The following is a 22,760-nucleotide window of genomic DNA, read 5'->3' on the forward strand; positions in this document are numbered from 1 at the left end:
AGAAATTTAATACATTTACAAGGCATACTTATGTACATGTGATTTCTTAGTTTTTTTATTTTTAATAAATTAGCAAAAATGTCAAAAAAACTTCTTTCATGTTGTCATTATGGGGTGTTGTGTGTAAAATTGAGGAAAATTGAATTTATTCCATTTTGGAATAAGGCTGTAACATAAAAAAATGTGGGAAAAGTGAAGTGCTCTGAATACTTTCCGGATGCACTGTAACAATGGGTGCCGCATTCTTTGACCTTTCAATGTCGCTCTGCTCCGCGTTTGAACCGTGAGAAACATCTGAGCATAATTAATAGCATAATGTGGTGACTGTCTCGGAAACGAAAGCTCTGCCCAGAGACCACCGAACTATGAATAAATAAAACAGCTGGTCAGAAATTTTAAAAAAGATTGTGTATAATTTACATGACATTACATTACATGGCATTTAGCAGACACTCTTATCCAGAGCGACGTACAACAAAGTGCAAATCAAACACAAGAACAAGTGCAAAAGCGGACCTGAGAGGACAGTACAGTTCCGAGTCCTAGTGTAAACATAGAGAAATTCAGAACCCTTGAAGAGTACAAACTAGCATACCACAGTTGGCAGCTAGAATACAACAATACAACAGCCAATAAAACAACAATACCTATACAAGTAACAATATCTATACATAAGTGCCATTACGGTCTAAGGCTAATCACGGTGATTGTGAGTTTGGGAGGGAAAGGTGTAGCCTGAAGAGATGGGTCTTCAGTCTGCGCTTGAAGGAGGTCAGAGACTCTGCCATTCTGACATCCACCGGGAGGTCATTCCACCACCGTGGGACCAGGACAGACAGCAGTCGTGAGCGTGAAGTGCAGGTGTGGCGAGGGGGAGGCGCCAGACGGCACGAAGTGGCAGAAGGGAGTATAGGTCTTGGTGTATAGGTCTTGATAAGGGATTGAATATATACAGGGGCTGATCCTTTAACTGCCTGGTATGCGAGCACCAAAGTTTTAAATTTGATGCGAGCCATAACAGGCAGCCAGTGCAGGTTGCTGAGCAGGGGGGTGACATGTGAATGTCTGGGAACATTGAAAACCAGACGGGCTGCGGCATTCTGGATGAGTTGTAGGGGTCTGATTGCAGATGCTGGAAGGCCAGCCAGCAGAGAATTGCAATAGTCCAGGCGGGACAGGACCATTGCTTGAACAAGGAGCTGAATGGAGTAGGTGTTGAGAAAGGGTCGGATTCTCCGGATGTTGTACAGGAAGAACCTGCACGCCCGGGTGACAGTTGCGATGTTCTTGGATAAAGATAGCCCGTTACCCATCACCACTCCAAGGTTTCTTGCACTAGGGGATGAGGTCACTGTGGTATCCCCTAGTGAGATGGAGAAATCAGAGAAGGGAGAGGTTAAAGCAGGGATGAAGATCACCTCCATCTTACCTGGGTTGAGCTTTAGATGGTGGTTGCCCATCCAGCTCTGGATGTCTCTCAGGCAGGCGGAGATACGGGTAGAGACCTGTGTGTCTGATGGGGGGGAAGGAGAGAAAGAGTTGGGTGTCATCGGCATAACAATGATAGGAGATGCCATGAGCAGAGATAACGGGGCCAAGGGATCTTGTGTAGATGGAGAAGAGGAGGGGTCCGAGGACTGAGCCCTGGGGGACTCCTGTAACAAGGGGGCGAGGGGTTGACACTCCTCCAGCACAGGACACCTGGGAGGACCGGCCAGAGAGATAAGATTGGATCCACTCTAAGGCTGTGCCACAGATCCCTGTAGATGCCAGGGAGGCTAAGAGGATGGAGTGGTTGACCGTGTCGAACGCCGCAGAGAGGTCAAGAAGGATCAGAACAGAGGAGAGAGAGGTTGCTCGTACAGCCTGAAGGGACTCGTTGACAGAGAGGAGTGCAGTCTCCGTTGAGTGGCCAGGTCTGAAGCCAGACTGGTGGGGGTCCTGCAGGTTATTCTGAGAGAGGAAGGAAGAGAGTTGGTTGGAGGCGGCTTGTTCAATGGATTTGGGTAGAAAAGGAAGGAGAGATACCGGACGGTAGTTTTGAATGCAGGAGGGGTCTAGAGTGGGTTTCTTTAGGTGCGGGGTGATGTAGGCCCTCTTGAATGACGAGGGAAAGCTGCCAGAGGACAGAGAGGAGTTAACAAGGGAGGTGACAAATGGGCGGATGTCGGGTATGATTGCCTGAAAGAGGTTTGAGGGGATGGGGTCCAGGGCACAAGTAGTAGGGCGGTGGGAGAGCAGGAGGTGAGATACATCAGCATCTGTAAGGGGACAGAAAGAAACAGGGGGCAGACAGAAATGGAGGCAGGCATAGAAGTTGTGGTGGTCGCGAAAGTGCTGCGGATATCTGCAACCTTCTCATCAAAAAATACCGCAAAGTCATCAGCAGTGAGCTGAGATAGTGGGGGAGGTGTGCTGAGGAGAGAGGAGAAAATGGAGAACAGTTGACGAGGGTTAGAAGTGGAGTTCTGGATTTTTGTTTGGAAGTAATTTCTTTTGGCAGTGGTGATAGTGGAGGAGAATTCCGCCAGGAGAGACTGGTAGGAAGACAGGTCCGATGGGTCTTTTCCATTCCTCCACTTCCTCTCAGCTGCATGTAGGCTGGGCCTGGAGGAACGTAGAAGGTCAGAAACCCATGGGCTGGGAGGGGAGGATCGAGCAGGCCTGGAGACAAGAGGACAGAGAGAGTCCAGGGCTGAGGAGAGAGAGGAAAGCAGCGCAGAAGATGCAGAATCAGTGGGTAGTTTGGAGAAGGATTCAAGAGGAGGGAGGGAAGCGATGACTCAGGGGGCAAGGGAGGAGGGTGATAGAGAGCGTACATAGGGAGGTTACATCGGACAGAAACAGTGGGGGTGAGAGAAGGGGAGGGAGGCAGAGGGGCTAGGGGGATGGAGAAGGAAATGAAGTGGTGATCGGACTTGTGTAAAGGGGCAACAGTGGGGTTAGAAGATGGGCTAGACTGCTGTGCATGATGATCGGCAGTAACACAGACGCATTGCACAACTCCACAGTGCTGAAGCTCCTAACACAAAAAGGAACGAAGCTCACCACAAATAAGGAGTACAGTAAAAGGATTATCTATTGCTGTACAACAGACGTAATACTCTGCACAAGCACAATTTGGGCCTCAAGTGCATGTTAAAATGTTCAGTGTAAAATTACCTCTGAGGGGGAACATTCAGCTCTACTAGATTAAATATGGTCTCATATCAACTTTTTCGTTTTCAAAACTAATCCTTTTTTGTGTGTACTCCTAAAGTTCACACATGCACACTCCTATTGGCTAGTGACTCTTTTACACACAGTCAGCCCACATCTTTATACAGTATCAGCCCAAGGGGGATTTGGATTACTCAGGACTATTCCTGGCATATATTAGGCATAATGCATACACTTGCTAGGGCAGGCTACAACCAACGTTCTCAGCACGGTCTATAATTTGAAACATTTGGCAGCTAGATAAAGGAGGTGGTGAACTTATTCAAAATAAATAACTAAACCTTGGAATAAGTTTATTCCATTTTAAATATACCAAGCAAATGCGGTCGGCCTACAGTGGGAGCAATAATTATTTGATTCCTTGCTGATTTTGCAGGTTTGCCCACTTACAAAGAATGAAACTGTAGAATTTTAATCATAGGTACATTTTAACATTGAGAGACAGAATCAAAATAATCCACAATAACATCATAAATTTTATAAATTTAATATCATATTTTCACATGAAATAAGTATTTGATCCCCTACCAAGTCGAGTTGATGCCAAATAGCTCCATTTTGGTCTCATCTGACCACATCACCTTCTCCCAAGCCTCCTCTGGATCATCCAGGTGTTCTTTGGCAAACTTCCGACAGGCCTGTACATGTGCCTTCTTCAGCAGAGGAACCTTGCACGCGCAGCAGGATTTTAATCCTTCACAGTGTAGTGTGTTACAGATGGTTCTCTTTGTCACTGTGGTCCCAACTGCATTCAGGTCATTAACAAGCTCTTCCTGTGCGGGTCAGGGATCAGCCCAGTACTTTCTCATGATCATTGATATCCCATGAGGCGAGATCTTGCGTGGAGCCCCAGGCCGAGGGAGATTGGCAGTGACTTTGTGTTTTTTCCATTTTCCAATAATTGCTCCAACAGTTGTTAACTTCTCACCAAGCTGCTTGCTTATTTTCTTGTAGCCCATCCCAGCCTTGTGCAGGTCTACAATTTTGTCCCTGATGTCCTTAGACAGCTCCTTTGTCTTGGCCATGGTGGAAACGTTTGAATCTGATTGATTGTGTGGACAGGTGTCTTTTATACAGCTACATAACAATGTAACGAGTTGACACAGGTGTTTTGGGTAATGAGTTGAGATTAGGAGTGCTTCTTAATGTAAAACTAACTGGTCTGTGAGAGCCAGAATTATTGCTGATTGGTAGGGGATCAAATACTTATTTCATGCAAAAATACGAGAATAAATGTATAAAATGTATATGATGTTGTTTTTGTGGATTATTTTGTGATATTCTGTCTCTCAATGTTAAAATGTACCTATGATTAAAATTCAACACAGTTCCATTCTTTGTAAGTGGACAAACCTACAAAATCAGCAAGGGATCAAATAATTATTGCTCCCACTGTATAGCAGACCTACGTATATCACAAGCTTTACTAGCGATCCTATTGATTTTAAGCTAGTTTTCAAAACTTCAGAAACCAAAAGATGAATATTTAAAAATCCAGATTGTCAGTCATTTAATCAACCTATGTGTTGCCCTCTGTTGGACCAAATAATAACAGCATTTTATTTTGCGCAAGGAAACCATACACAGAATCTTAAAGACAAAAACCTTTGTCTATGTGTCAATGTGGGAAAGAAATCCAAACAATATTCCCCATTTTTCTGCTCAGTTCTTTCAAGCAATTTATTGAAAATAAAGTTTTAAAAAAGGATGATCAAGTTGTGTTGAAGCATTGTTTGCTTTAATAGTTTTTGTTTAAACAAAATTGGTTGGTGGTTTGAATTTAAAAAAAGATTTTAAGGTTTTGAATTTTTCATTTAATCCAATTTGATTACTGTTTTGTCCTGTCAGATACGTTCGAAAAACTAGGCGCAGGTATTTAGGCTTGAGAGAAAGGGGACTGTACAATGCAATCCTTATCATCTGCTGCCCTCTTCTGACAGAAAGGAAGAATTGCAGCTCAAAGACGTCTCTTCTCATGTCCGCGTCATCATTCTCAGCCCTGAAGGGATGCAATCTTCAATCTTTAAAACCTCATATGATATAGTGTAATGTGTACCTTGCTGGAAACACTTGAAGGAACCACAAGAACAATACTACTACTACTGCTACTACTGCCTACGGTACACCAACGTTATACCATTAAATTAAAAAGTATATTTACACCATTTTTGCTGTTTTGCTCTGTACGCCAGCACATTGTATTTAAAAAAATAAATAAAATAAAATAAAATAGTGCCTATATATTAACCCTCATTTAATCTGACTCCAATTTAAGAATTTAAATTTCATTTAGATTTTAGTTAGATATCTAATTTTGGTAGATTTGTTATTTATATTTTAAGCTTGATTGCGAAAGGCATCATGTACTGTAACAGTCAGAACTGTTGTCTGCTGGACCCACCACGTGTCCCATTGGCCATTATGTTATGTAGCCCTGTTCCTGAGGCAGGCCATGCACTGGCGGGGGGAGGGGACGGCAGGGTTGGAAGCCCTTGGTCTCCTCCATTGCCCTGTGCCTGGAGCACGTCCTCGCCCCTCAGACAGGCTTCATAGAGGACGTGGGAGCCCTGGCTGTCATGAACAACTGACTGCAAGAGACCAGCGCCGGCAGGTAGCTACTGCCTCACCTAAACCCCTCTCGGTTCCAACGAGCAAAGACGGCCTGAAGCTACAGTGTTGTTACCCGAGGTGGGTGGATGCTCTGATTTCTCAGAGAGAAGTACAGGGCTATGATGCACGTCATGGTCTTCAATCAGAGGTGGGCAAGGCGGGCCATATCTGCTTCTGTAATTCATGCCAACTTCTGCTCTTCTTCTTTTATTGAATTAGACCTTACCTTTACACTCCCTGTCAATTCAATCATTCTTTTTTCGGGAATTGATCACCCCTACCCTAAATCAACACACATCTCCCTACAGTTCCTGCTGACGGATGAGCTGCTGTCTGCCACAGCCTTTTTTTTATTTTTACCTTTTTCTTAATCCAGATTTGAATGCTTTTGTTGTGCAATCAAAGCCTGTGCATTTGAAAGTTTACTGGTATAGCACAAGTGATACTCTGCACTACGGCAATGTAAAGATGTGGTCTGAATTCGCTTTTCCTTTCAGATAATGCCATATGGTGAATTGCCTTCTTTTGTGGTTCTGTTGTGAAGTTCCACTCAATTTGTATGAATTTACTATTGTTGGGCCGATTTCTTATTATTTTTCATGTTTATTGGAATATTATATAAGAATAAGATTCAATAGAAATATTTTTTGAAATGATCATTTTGGGGAAAAGAACATAAAAATGACAAATGTATATATTCACGTTTGTATTTAGTTTAGGTTTTTTAGGCCTTCTGTGATCGACTGTGAGGGATGAGGGGAAGGCGCAACAGTTTTTCCGCTGCATAGCACGGCATAGCACACGCGTTCAATATTTAAACAGAAGGAATCGCTTTTTTTGTTTGAATAAAGGTTATTTTTGTTTTTCAGTATGACGGATGCGTGTGGTGACTTATATTCCCCTCGAAGTGAACGATCGGGACCAGGTCACTACCACTGCAGCCACAGCAGCGGCAGCTCGGGCCCAAACTCATGGAGCCTGGGATTTGCATTGTCACAGTCTAAGCCTTTGCTAAAGTTGATGACATCTGAGTTTTTAGATTTTGTTTAGAGAGCGAGCAGCGCTGTTTGGGCCCACTTGGCGTGTGCTGCATTAATGGCCTTTCAATTTGGAGCATTGGCCTTATAAAGCTTGGGAGGAGATTAATCTGTGTTAATGTGTTTGGGACTGGAAGCTTAGCCAAGTCCTGCAGGACATGCATTTCTCCCCTGGCCTGGGCAAACAATGCTTTTAAAGCTGTCTTTGTTAGCTGTTTGTACCACGGAGACTGACTTTTGGTACAATGTGTTACCTTACAGTACCATGTATTAAATCATTTGGAAAGTAGCCTTTAGCTTCTTTTGTGTATAAATATTGTTGTTTGAAGTCTGTTATCTCAATAACAGCTGTATATCAACCCCCACCCTGAAATAAAATGCAAACCCTAGACAGGAACAAAGAATGGAAGAAATACAATTCAATAACTTTTTAAAGAAAAGAAAATTACATTAAAACATTAAATAAAATTAGATTAAACCATCTATGTTAAATTTATTCTGGGACAATCTAATCACTTTGGATTAAAAGGGTTGATGTTGCTACATCTGATCTGTCTGAATAGACTGATGAACTGTTATGCTGTGTGCTGCTGCTGGATGGATGGATTAAACACAGGCAACAGAGAAAGTGGATCGCAGGACTGTCAATCAATGTATGGGAAGATATTGCGATCTACTGGACAAAATGGTTAACTGAATTTTGTTCAATAGGATTCATTTCCATATAATGTTGATAGTCTTGATCATTTTACCTGGGGGGGGGGGGTCCCAAGCGCTGGGCCTAGTTCACATTTCTTGCTGAAGGAAAGCATTATAAACATGACATTGTGCATATTGTTGCTGAAGACAGGTAATCTCGTCAGTAACAGTCTTTATTCGCACTATTCTAGCTCACAATGGCACAGTTTTTTCTACTTGCCATAACCCATCATAATACATGAATCAGGATTACTGATTTCTTAACCAGGTGCTGTAATTTGCCATTTTCACGCAGAAGAGGGATACCAATTCTCCTTTTGTTTTCAGTATCCCAAGATTCTTATGTTTTTTTATTATTACATTACAGTTATTTAGCTGAGGCTTTTATCCCCAGCAACTTACCGTTGCTTTGACTAAGCAGGAGCCAATCCCCCCTGGAGTGTAGGATTAAGGTCCTTGCACTGCCAACCTTATGGGTCCCAGTCAAGCAATTTAGCCACTACTTATTTTATTTTAATACACTGAGGAATATTCCTTGGTTTAGCATAAGGACACACACACACACACACACACACACATACACACACACACACACACACACACACATATCTAAAGCTCTGAAAGCCCCCATCTGTATAGTTTGTAACAACCACTCACTTTTATTGTGAGAGAACCAACATGCCCAAAGGCTACAAAATGACATCAAAAGCTTGTGACCAAGTGAACATGACTACACCCTTAAAAAACTAAATATTTTGCATGTGTTGCTAAATGAATAGAAATGCCCTTTGGAGACTTAAATACAAAAAGCCAGCTAATGAAATAGTTCTGAATTGTTGAATGAGAAAGAACAAAGCCTCACAGACACAACACAATTTGCCTGCCAGGGAAAATCGTACCCGCCAAACCCCCCTGAACCCCACCCCTGGGGAGAAACCCCCCAACCCCCTGCGTATGCAGGGTTTGTTATTGCATTTATGGTCCCAATATTCAATCGATCTCCCTTGAAGTTCCATCATGCAGTGAAAGCACTGGTATCTAGCTGACTTTGCACCTCTTCCTTTATTGCTGGGTATAACTGCTGTTTATCAAAGGCTTTGCTCTAAAGTGTGTTATAATGTAGCATTGTCATATCTGCATTCAAATATGCCCTGGAATAGTTTGAATGCAAAAAGAAAAAAATACAAAAAATATTAAAACTGTTATGGGGAGTATCCTTCATGTGGATAAAAACTACATTTACAATTGAATCCCTTTGCATAAAATATAACAATGTGGCAAGAATTGCTATAATTTTTCTCATATATACTTTGGGTGCAAGTTAGTTGCCTTAATATCTAATTATACATATATATGATCCCGTTTACTCTCAGGCAACTAACCTGCACCCAAAGTGCATGGAAATGTGAATTTGCAACACACTCGTGGAACTATACGTTTGCAATAAAAAATGTTTTTCATACAACGTACTTGCAGTAGTAGTAGTAGTAGTTGTAGTAATAATAATAATAATAATAATAATAATAATAATAATAATAATAACAACAATTGCATTATTATTATTATTGTTATTATTATTATTATTATTATTATTATTATTATTATTATCATCATCATCATCATGCTGAAAGTGAAAATAATGTTTGTGCACATAAACAACAGCATTTATATTATAACCACTCATATCCTACTATTATCAATTATACAAATATCAGGTAGTCACCCTTGTTCTTTCAAAATTATTGATCACAGCAAATCTTGGTTTTCCTCATATATAATAAGCTTATTTATTTCAGTAATATTTTTAATAGACACCATGCATAAAGCATTTATTCATATTTTTTGAAATCATGGATTAAAGAAGCTATTCATCTGAGCTGAGCTCCAGAACGGCGCTACCCAATTTGACGCATTGCAGGTAACGGTTAACCAATTACCAAGGCCCTTCCTCTTTGTACAGCGTCTCTCAGCCAATAAGAATCTGTGTTACATTTCCGGAGTTTAGTCTTACCTTTTTTAACGTGCGCCTTATTTCTTGGCACAGTTATTTTCCAAATTCACCGATGCAACTTTAATGACACGTTAAACCAAAATTATGTATGTGTTGAACAAGTACGACTTTCATAAACCTAAAAGTACAAATGATTTCACGTTCTGCAGTACATCAATGCAGAAAGGCATTACACACATAAATAATATTGTTGCGCTATCAGCGTAAGGGAGTAAGGAGTGGTGGAGGAACCGTAAAAACTGCCTTGTGTGCACTTGCAGTATCTCTACGCGCACCCTGCAACTAGTGCAACCGGTCGTCTGATTATTGCTGAGTATTGTAAATCACTGTAGGGTCATTTCAGTAAAAGGTTCTCGAAGTCAATAGACCTTAAATACATTGGCACAATCTGGCGCACTCTCTGGTTGCAGTTTCTGAACAAACAGGTTCGTGTGGGGCAAATGATGTCATCGAGCGGAGGGATATACGGTAGTACAAATGTGGCTAAACGAGCAGTGCGGAGCACCCGAGTTCTGAGGAAAGTTTGCCTGCGGTGAAACCGTCAGCACAACGTCGCTACAGTAAGCTCGATCCTGCGGTGTACGTGGAAGGTGTAGCTTGCCAGATACAATAAAAGGCTGCGCGTTCTTTGATTCCCATTACTGCTTTTAAGGACCCAACTAGAACATAAGAAATAAAATGGTGAGTATAATATTTGCAACAGTTTAAAGCGCTATAGAGACAGCATATTGCATGTTGTTGACGGTTAATCCTATTTATCCGTGTCTGTGCTTTGCACCAAACCTGGCTAACCGACGTTGGTGAGGGCTTCCGGCCATATTAAATGAAGCTTCTGAGTTGTCTATCACGGAATTTGAGCAAGCTAAAACGAGCATAACTGCGGCTGGCATAAAATCGCGAGCGTGTGGCAGTCTGAAATATAAACTTGTACAATATAACGTGCTTGCAAATACGCTCGCTAGTGTTATTGTTGGGTGTCACTGGCGAATGTCTTCATGCCACTCCTAACGTTAGCTATAGCTATGCCTGTTTGTCATTCTGTCAAGCTTTATAAATGCAGCAAGCAAATAACTCGGGGCTACGGGGTAGCTAACGTGTTTTTTCTGCTTGCCTACCACCAGCCCGAACGTTTGCTGACTAGCTCGCCGTGTTCTGTGGCGACTCACGCTGTAAGTTATCGCACTGGATAACGGTAATTAACTTATCCGGATAACAACATGACTGTCGTAGTAACTCGATCAACTAGCTAACGTTATAACTTACCGTCCATTGAATTGCGGATGGATGTCAGGGCGGTTTTACTGCGATTCAGTAATAATACATTTCTTAGCTAGCTAAGTCAGTTGCTTAGACCGTAAACGGCTAACTTAGATATTTCTGTTTGGGTAGTTAACTCTCTAGCTAGCCACGTTGCGTATTTTAACTTAAGTTCTTTAGCCGTTATTGAAATGACTGATTGCCATGTCATGCGTTGCCTGGGCAGGGGCTCTCGTGCACAATTGCACTCCCTTCAATTAGCGTTAACTTGGCTCGCTAGCTCTTGTTAACCAGTTAGCTAGAAGACGACTTGTCCGTTTTTTTAACGTTTATCATTGGGATTGTGCTGTTCACTAGCTACCTGTAGCAAGCGATTTGACACCCGGTCCCCCGTTTACCTGTATCCAAGAGCAGCAATGCATCGTATGCGGTTTCCATGATGTGTAGGGTAGTTTGGTAACTTCGCTAGGCTAGATGGGGCTAGCTAGTATGGGAGGGGGCGTAGCTAACCGCTCTTAGTAAGTGGTGTAAAAATAGACACATCCATATCTCATGCATCTAGCAAGCTAACGTTAGTTAGCCATGCATTGGCGTTAGGCTGGCCCAGTCTGTCAGCACCCAATATAAGATTTGGCATTTAGTGTGCTAGCTCGCATTATATCTCGGCTTTTTGCTGTAATCATCCTTTAGTGGCTAAGGGGAGCCCACATATTAAACGTTTTTGCTAGGTTGCTGAGTCGAGAGTTGCTGCATAAACGTTGACCTGTTTTAAAAACGTTTACGCTGTAACTGCACCATTGCTTGATATATATATATATATATATATATATATATTTTATGGCGCTAGCTTGTAGATTTAGCGTTATTGCATACTGTATGAGCCTTCTGATAAGCTATCGAGATTGAGAACTTGTGGCGTGCAACAATATATATATTTTTTTTTTTGTCAGAGGTAAATAGTACACCATTGTCAGTATATTTTGTCTGAAGTTGTATCGCCCTGTGATGTTCAGTGTTAGATGGATATATCCATTAGTTGGTTTATCGTCATTAGATACTTTAATTCCAATAGATGTAACGTTAGAGGAAACTAGTTGATGTTGCAGATTGCACCATGGCTGTAAGTTGCTGCAGCTTCGGTTCCCCCCTACGTTCCGCAGCCCAACGCCACCCCCTCCCCCCTCCCGCATTGAACCAAACCACGTTTGCTGCAGTAGCCTGCCACTCGGTCTGCAGTGCACCCTTACAAAATATGAATGCGAATTAAGAGGCCCTGCCTCTGGCAGCGATAAGCGACCGACGTTACGCCATTGTCATTACGTGTTTCACCATGTAGCCCGTAGATGTAGCTTTTTATTATTATTTTTTTATTCTTTAATTTTTAATCAATATTTGGCCTTCCAAACACTCCGGACTGATCAAGTTGTTGCAATAGTGACCGTGTGCTACGTTTTCTGCAGAAGTATTCACCGTCTTCCAAGCGCATATTAATGTTTCAATTCGCGTCCTCCTTCAACGGGACACTTAAACGCACACCCTTATGTACAGCGTTTGGTCACCTGCTTCCCCAAGCCACGATATTGCCCTTTTTAGTACCTGTGGATGAGTTCCTGTTTGAGACCTGTAGAGTTATGACTTGACTTTTTTGGCAATCCTGCTTGCCTCTTGGCTATGGGAAAATTGCTGAGTTACTATGTAGAGTGCACAGGAAGACTATGCTTTTCCCTGCAGGCTTTGAGAAAATAACCCAACTTAATCTTGCCTACATCCTTGGGTTTGTATGGATGGGTTTTCAAGCTGGCTTAAAACACTGAACAAAGTGGGTAGACTGTTAATTGCAGGTAAAAGCAAAGTCCTCCCTTGCCCTCCCATAGTCGAGCGGCATTGGCAAAAAAAAAAAAAAGTGTCAGAACATGGAAGGACGATTGTTTTAAGTGTGCCAGGTTTATGCCCCCGTTAATACCATTCTAATTATACTGCCGTGCATGTATTCCAGGCCACAAAGTATTTATACCCGTCCTTTAGCACACTTTCTGAGGCTGAACTGGGTGCGACTAGCACACCAGCGGAGCGGCACTGGGGCGTCGAAACCCCCCCCCCCCCCCCCCCGCGGCTGACTGCCTGTCCCTGAACTGCTATCTCACGTTGTTGCTCTCTCCCCCTGCAGGCTGACCAGCTGACCGAGGAGCAAATCGCCGGTGAGTTTCACACTGGAAAGGAGGGGGTGTGGTGGTGGTGGGATGAGACAGTCAGTGGTACCAAATGCTAGCACGTCATGGTACAGACATCACACACCTTCCCTGTGGCTTGAAATCCCATGTGACAGGGTGTGCCAGACAGCAGTCCTGTACGAACACGCTGCCTGATGGTTCTCCCTGTGTTTGGGCTGGTGTGTGATTAAATTAAACCTTTGATCAGCTAAAGCAGGGGTCGGCCACCCTGGCCTGGAGAGCCACAGGGTGTGCTGGCTTTCGTTGTTTCTCTGCCCTTAACTGTGTAATCCTCTGCTTTCATTGATCAATTAACTCGCCTCGCCTTGTTTCTTGAGCCTGAATCGGTTGCTGACTTTAAGGTGAAAACGGAAGCCAGCACACCCTGCAGCTCTCCAGGACCTGGGTTGCCGACCCCTAAGCTAAAGCATCAATACTCAAATCTGACCCTCAAATCTGAATCCTGCCCTGGTTTTCTTTTCTCCCGGGTAATTAAGGGAGTGTGGGGAAAATCTGCAGCAGTTTGCCACAAGACCCATGACTTGAGGAGCAGTGCAGGCGTTTCCACGCACCTTAATTGATTTCTGATCGAAAATAAATCAAAAATCTGTTGACATTGTGGCCCTGCAAGGTCTTGAGTTTGATACGTTGTCAAATGAATTCTGCCTCCTGGAAATGGTGTGAATGAAAGCCCCTGCAACAAGCCAGGTCACTTCAGTGGTACATTGGTACACAATGGTATTGCAGTACATGTTGAAGAGCTACTGGGCCTTTGCCTGGCCTGACTCGAGGTTCGCTGGGTTTCGTGATCTGACTGGGCTGTATTGTCTCACTGGGTGGAGCGAGATGAGCACTTTACTGTGCGGTGCTGTGAACTCCTATCATGGATGGAGAACGTGCAACTTAATTGTTATTTTTATGACTTCCCGAGCCGCTGACCCTGATCAGTACGATGAACTTGTTGCCAACAACACTAGCTGTCATGCATGTTTAACCTTTGAAAAAGTGTGAGTTCATCACCCTGCATGCCTTCGTAACTAGCGCGGTGTTTGTGAGGTTTCATTTATTCTTTGTTCTGAGAAGTCTTTGTTGCAATGCTGGCTCGGCGTCATAGAGGGCAAATCTGCCTGAACATCTTTATCCGGCTTCTGTAATCTTCAAACGGAAACATTCCCGTTGCTCTTTATTCGCTTGTTTATTCATTTACTGTGCCCTCGAAGGATGTGCTATGTGCTCCTTCATTTGCCTGCGCGTACTTCAATATTAAATCACTTTCTTTTGCATGCATCCCATTAATTTTCCCTAGACTTCAATGGGCCTGCTGGCTAATTGCCTATCGTGACATTCGTTTGTGTGCCTAGTATGGGTGTTGGTATGAATTTTAAAGTCGGTTTATTGGTCAAACGTCTACTTCACGAATATGTATGCATGTAAATTCTCCTGTACTCCAGACTGGGCCTTTTTTATGTATATCCGACAGTTAAACGCATAGAGGAAAGACTGAGTCAAGTAGGGTGACACCAAAATGGCACCAAAATATCTTCCAGGCATGCTGTAACCCTCCATCTTGGACTTATTGTTAAGGTTCCTATTTAATCTTTCACGTGTTTAATCGGGAAACTTCACATGTAAACCAAAGCATGCCAGGTGGGATGTTCAGAAAACCAGGCTGACCGGGCGGTGTATAAAGGCACAAACCGGCAGAAATGTGAACCGGCCGTATGGGGGCCGGTGCCTCGCCCGGCTGCTGACAGCCCCCTGATCCCTCCCGTCTCCCCCCGCAGAGTTCAAGGAGGCCTTCTCCCTGTTCGACAAGGACGGCGACGGCACCATCACCACCAAGGAGCTGGGCACGGTGATGCGCTCGCTGGGCCAGAACCCCACCGAGGCTGAGCTGCAGGACATGATCAACGAGGTGGACGCAGACGGTGAGCCCCACACAAGCCCGACTTCTGCTCCTAGTGTAGGGGGTATGCTGAGGTCATTGCATCACATGTTAGTCCGCTTTGTAGCATGTTATCTCATGGTATTGGTTACACAGCCCGACTTCTGCTCCTAGTGTAGGGGGTATGCTGAGGTCATTGCATCACATGTTAGTCCGCTTTGTAGCATGTTATCTCATGGTATTGGTTACACAGCCCAACTTCTGCTCCTAGTGTAGGGGGTATGCTGAGGTCATTGCATCACATGTTAGTCCGCTTTGTAGCATGTTATCTCATGGTATTGGTTACACAGCCCGACTTCTGCTCCTAGTGTAGGGGGTATGCTGAGGTCATTACATCACATGTTAGTCAGCTTTGTAGCATGTTTTCTCATGGTATGGGTTACACAGGCGCGTTTAAACTGGGCAATGCAGGTTAAGTCCCTCAAAGGTACGAAGACTGCCTGAGAATGAAACCTATAAGCTGGAAACTTCTGGGCTCTAAGTGACCTGTAAGTTTCCTGAGACCCTTGATAGTGAACGGCACACGTTTTCCAAAGCGCTACAGCACACCCCTTGTATTTTTTGTGGTTTATTTAACGTGGTTGAAGGAATATTTACAAGTTTCTAGTTTTCTTTGTTCTCCTAGTCCACATAAAACTTTACTGCAGGTTAACCTTAGACTATGTTCTGCTCTTGCTATCATCTCGTTCGGTCTAAATGTCTTTCTCGAGCACTGGAGTGGGCAAGGAGGGCTGTGTGTTTCTGGATTTGCGGTTAACGTCTGCTCATAATCATTTAATTAGCCTGTCCTTTCTTAACGCGCCGGTCTTCAGGAAGAGAGATCCGCTCTGCCCCCTCGTCACCCTCTCCCTCCCTGTTCTGCCCGCAGGCAATGGGACCATAGACTTCCCAGAGTTCCTCACTATGATGGCGAGGAAGATGAAGGACACGGACAGTGAGGAAGAGATCAGAGAGGCCTTCCGGGTCTTTGACAAGGTGAGGGGTTAGGACTGGCATGGTCACACATCCGTAACGGACCAGATCTGTTCCTTTTAAACGGCTGCTTTTCTTCCTCTCTGACGCCAGTGTGTGGAAATGTAAGACTGCCCTCACTGCGGGCTCCTTCCACTCACTCATCCTTCACCTCCTCCTTCCTTTCCTCGCCTCCTTTCATGGCTCCTACGCTCACCAGGGGAGGCAAGTAAAGGAAGCCGGAAAAAGAGGTAAAGCTGGGGAATCACGCAAACGTGAATTAGACCAATGCAATATCCTTGCTTCTTCATACGTCGGTTTGAAGCAATGTCAATCACAGACGTGGCAGATGGGGAGTGTTGGATCCTGATCATTTGTCACACGTGAAAAAAATACTTCCACAAGCTCCTTGAAGGAACGTTTAACGGATTTGGATTTTGCTTGAATTTGGCGGACCTCGGTCGATTTCCCGGTCAGGCAAGGAGCAAGGAGAAAGGTGAACAATAAGTGATTGGAGTGAGAGATGGTAGAGGTCTTATGGGTCAGTAATGGACTGAATAGCGAGTGCGTGCTGCCACGCCCAGGCAGGCAGTTGCAGAACGAGTGCCCTTGTGCGCCCCCTGCAGGATGGTAACGGGTACATCAGCGCCGCAGAGCTGCGTCACGTGATGACTAACCTGGGCGAGAAGCTGACGGACGAGGAAGTGGACGAGATGATCCGCGAGGCCGACATCGACGGAGACGGACAGGTCAACTATGAAGGTGAGCGCCCCGATGTCTGTGTGTCGGGGCCCCGATGTCTGTGTGTCAGGCCTGGGCTCTCTGTGCCGCACAGAGATCAGTGTGTCAGGCCTGGGCTCTCTGTGCCGCACAGAGATCAGTGTGTCAGGCCTGGGCTCTCTGCCGCACAGAGATCAGTGTGTCAGGCTTGGGCTCTGTGTGTGCTGCACAGATCAGTGTGTCAGGCCTGGGCTCTGTGTGTGCTGCACAGAGATCAGTGTGTCAGCCTGGCCTCTCTTGTGTGCCGCACAGAGATCAGTGTGTCAGCCTGGGCTCTGTGTGCCGCACAGAGATCAGTGTGTCAGCCTGGCCTCTCTTGTGTGCCGCACAGAGATCAGTGTGTCAGCCTGGGCTCTGTGTGCTGCACAGAGATCAGTGTGTCAGCCTGGGCTCTGTGTGTGCCGCACAGAGATCAGTGTGTCAGGCCTGGGCTCTCTGTGCCGCACAGAGATCAGTGTGTCAGGCCTGGGCTCTCTGTGCCGCACAGAGATCAGTGTGTCAGGCCTGGGCTCTCTGCCGCACAGAGATCAGTGTGTCAGGCCTGGGCTCTGTGTGTGCTGCACAGATCAGTGTGTCAGGCCTGGGCTCTGTGTGTGCTGCACAGAGATCAGTGTGTCAGCCTGGCCTCTCTTGTGTGCCGCACAGAGATCAGTGTGTCAGCCTGGGCTCTGTGTGCCGCACAGAGATCAGTGTGTCAGCCTGGCCTCTCTTGTGTGCCGCACAGAGATCAGTGTGTCAGCCTGGGCTCTGTGTGCTGCACAGAGATCAGTGTGTCAGCCTGGGCTCTGTGTGTGCTGCACAGAGATCAGTGTGTCAGCCTGGGCTCTGTGTGTGCTGCACAGAGATCAGTGTGTCAGGCCTGGGGTCTCTGTGCTGCACAGAGATCAGTGTGTCAGGCCTGGGCTCTCTCTGTGTGCGGCACAGAGATCAGTGTGTCAGGCCTGGGGTCTCTGTGCCGCACAGAGATCAGTGTGTCAGCCTGGGCTCTGTGTGCCGCACAGAGATCAGTGTGTCAGCCTGGCCTCTCTGTGTGCCGCACAGAGATCAGTGCGTCAGCCTGGGACAGGTGCCCGGAATGAGTTTAAAATTCATATTTGATACTGGTCTTATGTGTGGAACCCTTAATTACCTCTGGCGAATAAACCTGCCTCTTCATGACTTATGGTCTCGCTCAGTGAAAGTGTCAGTTATCACCAGCAAGGCGTGCGTTTTCCCATATCTGATCAAAACGCTCCTGATCCAAGCCTTAAGCTCAGTTCTTTATTATTATTCATTATTATAAACTGTAAACCAGTGCAAGCCGTGGGGCTAAAACTCAATACTGTACAGCCTCACGATGACGGGCTCAGAAGGTGAACGCCAAACATTGCGCAGGACCGGTCCCTGCTCTTTAAGCAGTCAGAGCACGGCTCCCGTTCCTCACCGCTCCTGTTTGAGCTTCGAGCACTGTGGAGTGGAAAATGTGAGTGAGACTCGTGAAGACATTGTGCCAGTGTGTTTTGCACTCGCGCGTGATGTGCAAATAAGTAGCAGCAGTAATATCTTTAGATTCATCTTTAGATGCCATCATATTTATAGCGTTATTAGTGGCCTGCTGGAGAGTTTGTTGAACTGTATGCACAAGAGATTGTAAAATGGTGTCTACAGCTTTGAGATTGTGAATTTTGTTGGATCAGTGCCGCCTGTCAGTTTAGGCCATTAGTAACAGTAACTTCAGATAAGTGCGCTCTGTCCCTGGGGGCTGGGGGTTAGTGCTCTGTCCCTGGGGCCTGGGGGTTAGTGCTCTGTCCCTGGGGGCTGGGGGTTAGTGCTCTGTCCCTGGGGGCTGGGGGTTAGTGCTCTGTCCCTGGGGGCTGGGGGTTAGTGCTCTGTCCCTGGGGGCTGGGGGTTAGTGCTCTGTCCCTGGGGGCTGGGGGTTAGTGCTCTGTCCCTGGGGGCTGGGGGTCAGTGCTCTGTCCCTGGGGGTTGGGGGTTAGTGCTCTGTCCCTGGGGGCTGGGGGTTAGTGCTCTGTCCCTGGGGGCTGGGGGTTAGTGCTCTGTCCCTGGGGGCTGGGGGTTAGTGCTCTGTCCCTGGGGGCTGGGGGTTAGTGCTCTGTCCCTGGGGGCTGGGGGTTAGTGCTCTGTCCCTGGGGCCTGGGGGTTAGTGCTCTGTCCCTGGGGGCTGGGGGTTAGTGCTCTGTCCCTGGGGGCTGGGGGTTAGTGCTCTGTCCCTGGGGGCTGGGGGTTAGTGCTCTGTCCCTGGGGGCTGGGGGTTAGTGCTCTGTCCCTGGGGGCTGGGGGTTAGTGCTCTGTCCCTGGGGGCTGGGGGTTAGTGCTCTGTCCCTGGGGGCTGAGGGTTAGTGCTCTGTCCCTGGGGGCTGAGGGTTAGTGCTCTGTCCCTGGGGGCTGGGGGTTAGTGCTCTGTCCCTGGGGGCTGGGGGTTAGTGCTCTGTCCCTGGGGGCTGGGGGTTAGTGCTCTGTCCCTGGGGGCTGGGGGTTAGTGCTCTGTCCCTGGGGGCTGGGGGTTAGTGCTCTGTCCCTGGGGGCTGGGGGTCAGGGCTTAGCCAGCAGTGTTTAAACTTCCATCTGCTTCATTATTCTCCAGCACAAAAAAAGTCAATCAAGTCATTTTTTTTCTCTCTTCATATGAAGTCGATTCTAGATATATTTATCTCCTTTTAATTAGCCCTTGCTTTGGTTATGTGAAAGGATTTTTTAATCCGTTCGCTTTTGATGCTTGCCTGTCTATGAGGCAGAGCTCTGGGGAGATGCCGGCTTTTCATAGCTGGTGAAGCAGCTCCCGATGAGCAGGCAGGACCGCGCTTCCTCTGGGCCGGGGAGGGTCTGCCTGGACCGCATGGCTTCGCCTTCCTCTCCGTTAGCCACTCAAAACACGGTTGTACATGCTTCATGGTCCGTACAGGTGCAGCACACGCACACACGCGCGGGATTATCAGCTGACCTGAAGTATCTGTTCAGCAGTAAAACTGCATGGGTGGGTGGCTGGTGAACGGCTCTTCGGCATGTTTTGAAAGTTTGCCTGACCAGCACCCTGCGGCACCCTGCGTGTGATCTCAGCTTAGCATTTCAGGTGCCCTTCTCTGGGTTCTTTTTATTCATATTTGTATAAGGTTGGGATCTTTAGAGTGCATTCTGGTTACTACAGTCTGCAGCAGGGGTAGGGGTAATAAATGTTACCTTTTTTCCCGACGGTGGTAAAATGTTCTCGTGGGCTCTGCGCTTTGAGTTTGCATTGTTTGTTTTGATCAGTTATAGCCTCTGTACTTTATGCTGCTTTTGATTTGATGACCTATAGATTTGAGCTTTCTCTCATGAAGGTGTCTGTGTGTAAAAATGCATCTTCTTTAATATACACATCTAATTTTGACTTCTTTCTTTTTTTTTTCTTGCAGAGTTTGTGCAAATGATGACTGCAAAGTGAGGAGCGCTTTTCTTTCTCTTACATTGCCTGTCCTCCTATGATCACTCTATAAAAAAAAACTAATCAAACAAACAAAAAAGCTACAAAAAAAATCTTAAATGTTAAAATTCTGTAAATGTGGTTCGAATTCAACCTACTTCTGAGGCACTGACAGCTGCAGAATAACCCCACTAGGAGGCGCCAGATAACGTCTTATCTGCATGAGCTCTCTCTCTGAATAAACCTGCCGGGACTCCCAGACGGCCACCATTTTTTTGGCGAAAAACCCCAGAAAAGACTGACACTCAAAGCAGGAGGGTGTTTAAAAGAATTTGACTAATACATAAAAAAAGAAAGAAATGCTCGTGACGGAATCGACTGACCGACACCCTTGACCTAAAAACAAAAGCGGCATTTCATTGAGCATTTTTCTGTTTGGTAACAATCTTTGCCAGAAGCACAGTGCTGTATCCCAATGAAAAAACATGCACAGACAGACGGACTGACGAGCGACTGACTGACGGACGGACCGCTGACGGACGGACGGACACAGACACTCATGCAGGCGCGCACACGAGAACCTTGCATGCACCTTTCCTGGCGGTTTCCCTTACCACCGAGGGGGTCCCGGTTTTTGGGGTTGAGTGGAGATGACGTTTGGATACAGGCGGGTTTATGCGAGCGCACGTGTAGCACGTGCGCGGGGAGACATTGGAACACGCACAGGCGACGCAGTCCTTGGGCGTGTGTTTTTGAGGTTCGGTCCTCAGCGATCACGAGCAGTGCGGAATGAACAGATTAAAACGCTTATAGTGGGCTTGTTTTACTCCTTGGTTTTTTTATGGCTAATTTCTTTCCCCCCCCCCCCCCCCCCTCCTCTTGTAACGTACCTTTTTATCATAACCGCAACGTCATGCTTCGGTAGCGCTGTATGTGTTTGTGTGGATGTACAGATGCAGAGTATTTAATGAAATAACATTGCATTCAGTGGACAAGAGCATAGCTGTAAATATCTAATCCACAAACAATTATGATACAAATGTAAATGTTATGCTTTTAAAATGTGTGTTATATATTAAATGTGTTGTAAACTTTGCATCGCCTAATATTAATATATAATAGTATGGCCTGTGACTTTAATTTACCTCTTCCCTGTTTTTGAAATGTGCCATAATGAGCCTCACTTCCTTTTTTGCTCCTTTCTTTTTTTTTGCAAGATGACTTTTAGTAAATTAGACGATATTATAAATATATATATATATTATACATACATATATTTGCACTTTTATGTACAAGAATATCTTCAAAACTGTTCTGATCAAAAAGTGAAACCAAATTTTGCTGTCGCTGCTACTCCTGTCTCTTGCTCTAGTTGTGGTTTGTCGGGTCCTGGAGTCGGGGCGCACTTCTCCGTGCCCCTCTTCCTCAGACAGAATGCTTCCGCTCCGGAGGGGTTTTTTCCGGGTGGAGGAAGGGGGGCGAGGTGGTGTGATGGTTTCCTGAAGTCGTTGTCCCCGAGTAGATTGTGATTTTTTGAGGTTTTCACACGTCTGTTAGTCAGTCGAGATGTTAAAAGAGTCTTGTCAGTCAGACGGTGGGGAGGGAGGTTGTACTTTCTCTCTCTCTGGGGCTTTAGCCGGTCTGGTTTCGGCTGTGTGGCGGCGGGTGGAAGGTGGGGTTAGGGGGGGCGGAAGGTGGGGTTAGGGGGGGGAGGACACTGGGGTGGCGGAACTAGGGACCTGACTGTAGCTCTTCACGTATATGGAAGTTTGCGTCCAAACTACAAGCTGTGAAATATCAATGTTTTCCAATAAAATAAATAAAGTTTACTACCTGATACTGGTTTTTGGTCATCTTATTTAACATTTCTCCACGTGGGATGCCTTCAGAAAGTCGAGCGCCACCTGCAGGTGCAACGTGATTTCAGATGCGTCGACTTGAGGCTTTGGGAATGGTTAATTTCAGTAAACAGACACTGCCTGTGTCCCAAAGTGGGATTGCGGTACCAACCAAGAGTGATTTCCCCACACGAGTGTGTGCTTAGGGGGCTCAGTAACGTCAATGTTTCAGTTTAATATTATTCAGGTAGGCAAAAAAGGGAGAAAAATCTAGTCCAAAACTGGTTCAAATAATGATCATAAGGAGTTCTTATAGCACTTTATTATAACCGGTTTGTGTTGGGTTGTATAATACTGCTGAAGGCCCCCACTTGCTGGACTTGCATGCAGCTGCATCAAAAGAATGAAATCATTGTAGGAAATTGGTCAAATGGTGAATTTCAGTGACTTCACTTCAGTGGCATCATTTCAGTGGCATCACATTTCCCATTATGTCTAATTGTACAGGTGCCATTTTTCTTATAGTTAACTGACTATTGCTATGAGCCATTGCTTATCTTGAGTCTGATGGTGAATACTTTTATTTAACATAAGACTTCCGGGACTGTTACATTAACAGTTCAGCAGGTATGCCACTAGTGTCATTGTGGCACAAAAATACAAAACTATAACGAGTACAAATAAGGGCTGCTACGAGCCCCATAAGAGGAGACCGCAACAATAGTCATTTAGTGCAAAGCTGATTACCCTCAGCCATTACACAATTTAGAGAAATGTGGGTAGCAAGTGCACAAAAACGTTTC

General features: G+C 45.5%; 1 protein-coding gene across 1 annotated transcript; it reads left to right on the forward strand.

The window, feature by feature from the left end:
* The first annotated feature begins 10,054 nt into the window (after window positions 1–10,054).
* calm3a (calmodulin 3a (phosphorylase kinase, delta)) lies at window positions 10,055–21,215 on the forward strand. The gene is made up of 6 exons (XM_061216610.1): window positions 10,055–10,257; window positions 13,001–13,031; window positions 14,828–14,971; window positions 15,857–15,963; window positions 16,566–16,701; window positions 20,112–21,215. Exons 1-6 carry the CDS (start codon window positions 10,255–10,257, stop codon window positions 20,138–20,140), a joined length of 450 nt encoding a protein of 149 aa, XP_061072594.1. The 5' UTR covers window positions 10,055–10,254; the 3' UTR covers window positions 20,141–21,215.
* Window positions 21,216–22,760: the final 1,545 nt, after the last annotated feature.

This window comes from Conger conger, chromosome 13 (genome assembly GCF_963514075.1).
Source record: "Conger conger chromosome 13, fConCon1.1, whole genome shotgun sequence".
Lineage (NCBI taxonomy): Eukaryota > Metazoa > Chordata > Actinopteri > Anguilliformes > Congridae > Conger > Conger conger.

Bases quoted from the DNA above. Each gene is read 5' to 3' on its own strand.
- calm3a (XM_061216610.1), top strand. The intron at 14,972-15,856 runs GTGAGCCCCACA...TTCTGCCCGCAG, and splicing joins CAACGAGGTGGACGCAGACG to GCAATGGGACCATAGACTTC. The intron at 15,964-16,565 runs GTGAGGGGTTAG...CGCCCCCTGCAG, and splicing joins CCTTCCGGGTCTTTGACAAG to GATGGTAACGGGTACATCAG.